Here is a 3,139-nt window from a genome sequence, read left to right as displayed (position 1 = left end):
GGTAGTGGCTGTGTGTGCCTGGCATGGGGTCAGAGGCTGACAGAGGGACAGGGATAGTTGTCTCAGTATAGAGGAGGTACTTGGGCCATCTCAGTAGGACAAGGAAGGAGAGGAAGGTGGGAGAGAGAGAGACACTCAGGGAGAGAGAGAGAGAGAGAGAGAGAGAAGTAGATAGTGTGGGAAATGTATTGAGGCTTACCCACAGGGAACACCATTAATTCAAATTCATCTTCATCTTCGTTTAACGTCTGTTTTCCATGCTGGCATGGGTTGGACAGTTTGACTGAGGACTGGCAAACCAGAAGGCTGCACCAGGCTCCAGTCTGGTCTGGCAATGTTTCTACAGTTGGATGCTCCTCCTAATGTGAACCATTCCAAGAGTGTAGTGGGTGCTTTTTAGGTGCCACCGGCACGAGGGTCAGTCAGGCAGCACTGGCAACAACCACGCTTGAATGGTGCTTTTTATGTACCACATTATTAATTTTTGAACATTTCCTTTCCACAGTTTCATGAAGTTCTGAAGAATGAAACTGCCATTGAGTCTTGGATTATTGAAAAGGTAAGTAATAAGTTTTGAAGAATTAGTAAATCAGAGGAATGGTAAATTACAGAGACAGGTGTGACTCTGTTGTTGGAAGTTTGCTTCATAACCCCAAGGACCCGGGTTTGATCTCACTGTGTGGCATTCAGGCAAATCTCATTTTCTGTTTTCCTTGGGTCGGCTCATACTTTGGGCGTGAATTGGACTGACGGAAACTGTACTGAAGCCCATTGAGGGATTGTCTCTGGCTCTCTTTTGGTTATGATGACAAGTGTTCCAGTTGATTTGCTCAGCAGAACAGTCTATTCGTGAAATTAATATAAAAGTGGCTGAAAGCTCCACAGACAAGTGTACTCTTAACCATTTTGATACCAACCAGCTGAAACTGCCTCTTATGGCGATCACCGTGCAATGACTAAGGAAAATAGTCTAATAATGGGGCATGTAAGCCTTCGATAGAAAAAAGAAAGCTTTCCTGTTTGTGTGGGAGTCGAACCCACATCCCTTTGTTAACATGACTAAGTGTATTACCTTTACACCAGCGAATCAGCCTCCCCATTTATGTCAAATTTAAGAACTATAATAGTTTGTGTTTGTTTTTTTATATGTAAACAAACTTTCTATATGCTTTCGGTGCAAATGGTCTTTTTTCTACGGTGCCGTTTTTACAACTTTGTAATATATATTTGTTAACATTTAGCGGAAACAACGGAGTGACTCAAGGTTCGAGAGTTTTGTGTGTTGGCACTTATCAAAAGAGGTACAGGTTGAAGGTCTGTGTGTAAATATATTTCAAAGAATTATAAAGAACACGGAGACTGGTACATCATCAAATTTCTCTTTTAATTTTATAGTTTGTCATACAACATAAATTGTTGGGTAAATCGAGAGTTACCATGGTAACCACCTGGATAATTCATTCCTTTTAAACTCATATGTACTGAGATATTTTTGACAAATTGATTTTTCTGGCTCTTGTCTGACTCATGTCATTGGTTCTCCTCTTCTCAGGCAAAATCTCGTGAAAGGGATCCGTCTGAATCCGAATTCATCTACCCATATAATTTAGGATGGAAAAACAATCTGAAACTTGTTTTCTGGTCGACTGATGAAATCAAGTCGAATGGCATCACTTGGCCTGTCATCGATTCCTGCAATCAATACACGTTAACGGTAAGGCATTCTGGTCCTCTTTACGTATTATTCTTGTTGTTGCTGTTGTTGTTGTTGCCACTGGTGCTGCTGCTGGTGTTACCTTTTTACTGTTATGTTTATTGAAGTTACTGGAAACAGTTGAATGCCATCATCGTCATCATCGTCATTTTAACATCCACTTTTCTGTGCTTGCATGGGTCAGATGGAATTTGTTGAGGCTGGATGTCCTTCCTGTTGCCAACCCCCCCACCTGTTTCCAAGCAAGGTAATATCCCCCCCCCCTCCCATGACCAGACTTGCTTTTCATGGAAGACTGGAAACAAACAACCTCACTTGTATGATGATTATGCTTGTTTAGAAACATTACATCAAGATAAGGGCACACACACATACACACACACATTTATAGATACAAGTATGCATACACACACATACACATTTATGCATACAAGCATGCATACACACACAAAAACACACACATGCATATTTATACATCAAGCATGCATGCACACACACACACACACATTTATACATACAAGCACACACACACACACACACACATAAAGTAGAGGGCATATGGCGTAGTTCAATTCCAAATCTGAATAATAATAATAATAATAATAATAATAATAATAATAATAATAATAATAATAATATTGAAAAATACCTTAGGAATGATAACCCAGGTTCGAAATTTCCCCAAGACACCTGATGAAGGCTGGAGGATATATCAGACGAAACGTTGTGTTAACAACAAACAAGATGAGGACAAATATCCGTCAAATGTAAATAATGTATAAAAGTCACATTGTGAAACTTTTGAAGCTACGAGATGCTGCGTGATTAATTAAAAGCAATGTAAATAAATGTTACATTTGAGAGAGAAATCTGAATGTTAAAGGGTGAAAGTTGTCTTTGCCAGTGACATCCATTAAATATTGTGCCTCCATTTTGTTCTTATCTTCTGATCAGGTGGAGCAACTCATTCAAAAGGCTCAAAAGAAAGAACGTGTTGTTCTGCTGGACATTGTCCAAAATTACTCTGGTTATTGGTTCCCATTCAGCAAAGGATGCCGTGTGGTTTACAATATTCCTTGTAGTGACGAAGCCAGAATTCCTCTTAGTGTTGGAGATGTCGTTGAAGTTAGTCGTGGCAGAAGGTATTGTATGACTTTGTGGATTGTGTAATATTCTCTTTTACCTTCTTGTTTCAGTTGTTAGACTCTGGCCATTCTGGGGCACCACCTTGAAGACTTTTTAGTCAAACAAATTGACCCCAGCACCTTTTTTTTCAAAACCTGGTATTTATTCTGTTGGTGTCTTACGCTGAACTGCTAAGTTATGGGGATGTAAGCAAACCAACATCAGTTGTCAAGAGCTGTAATGGGGGTCAAATACATGCACACACACACACACACACACACACACACGTGTAGAAGGGCT

At 39.9% G+C, this 3,139-nt stretch overlaps 1 protein-coding gene across 1 annotated transcript in view; it reads left to right on the top strand.

Moving 5' to 3' along the window:
• LOC106870570 (palmitoyltransferase ZDHHC6) overlaps positions 1–3,139 on the top strand; it is a 30,431-nt gene that overhangs the window by 20,992 nt on the left and 6,300 nt on the right. The window contains exons 5-7 of the mRNA XM_014916696.2: positions 506–559; positions 1,553–1,714; positions 2,669–2,856. Coding sequence (XP_014772182.1) covers positions 506–559; positions 1,553–1,714; positions 2,669–2,856 — 404 coding nt within the window. The remainder of the gene's footprint in view (positions 1–505; positions 560–1,552; positions 1,715–2,668; positions 2,857–3,139) is intronic.

Source organism: Octopus bimaculoides, chromosome 7, assembly GCF_001194135.2.
Source record: "Octopus bimaculoides isolate UCB-OBI-ISO-001 chromosome 7, ASM119413v2, whole genome shotgun sequence".
Classification (NCBI taxonomy): Eukaryota; Metazoa; Mollusca; class Cephalopoda; order Octopoda; family Octopodidae; genus Octopus; species Octopus bimaculoides.
The sequence above is the reverse complement of the archived record's forward strand: the minus strand, read 5'-3'. Positions and strand labels throughout refer to the sequence as shown.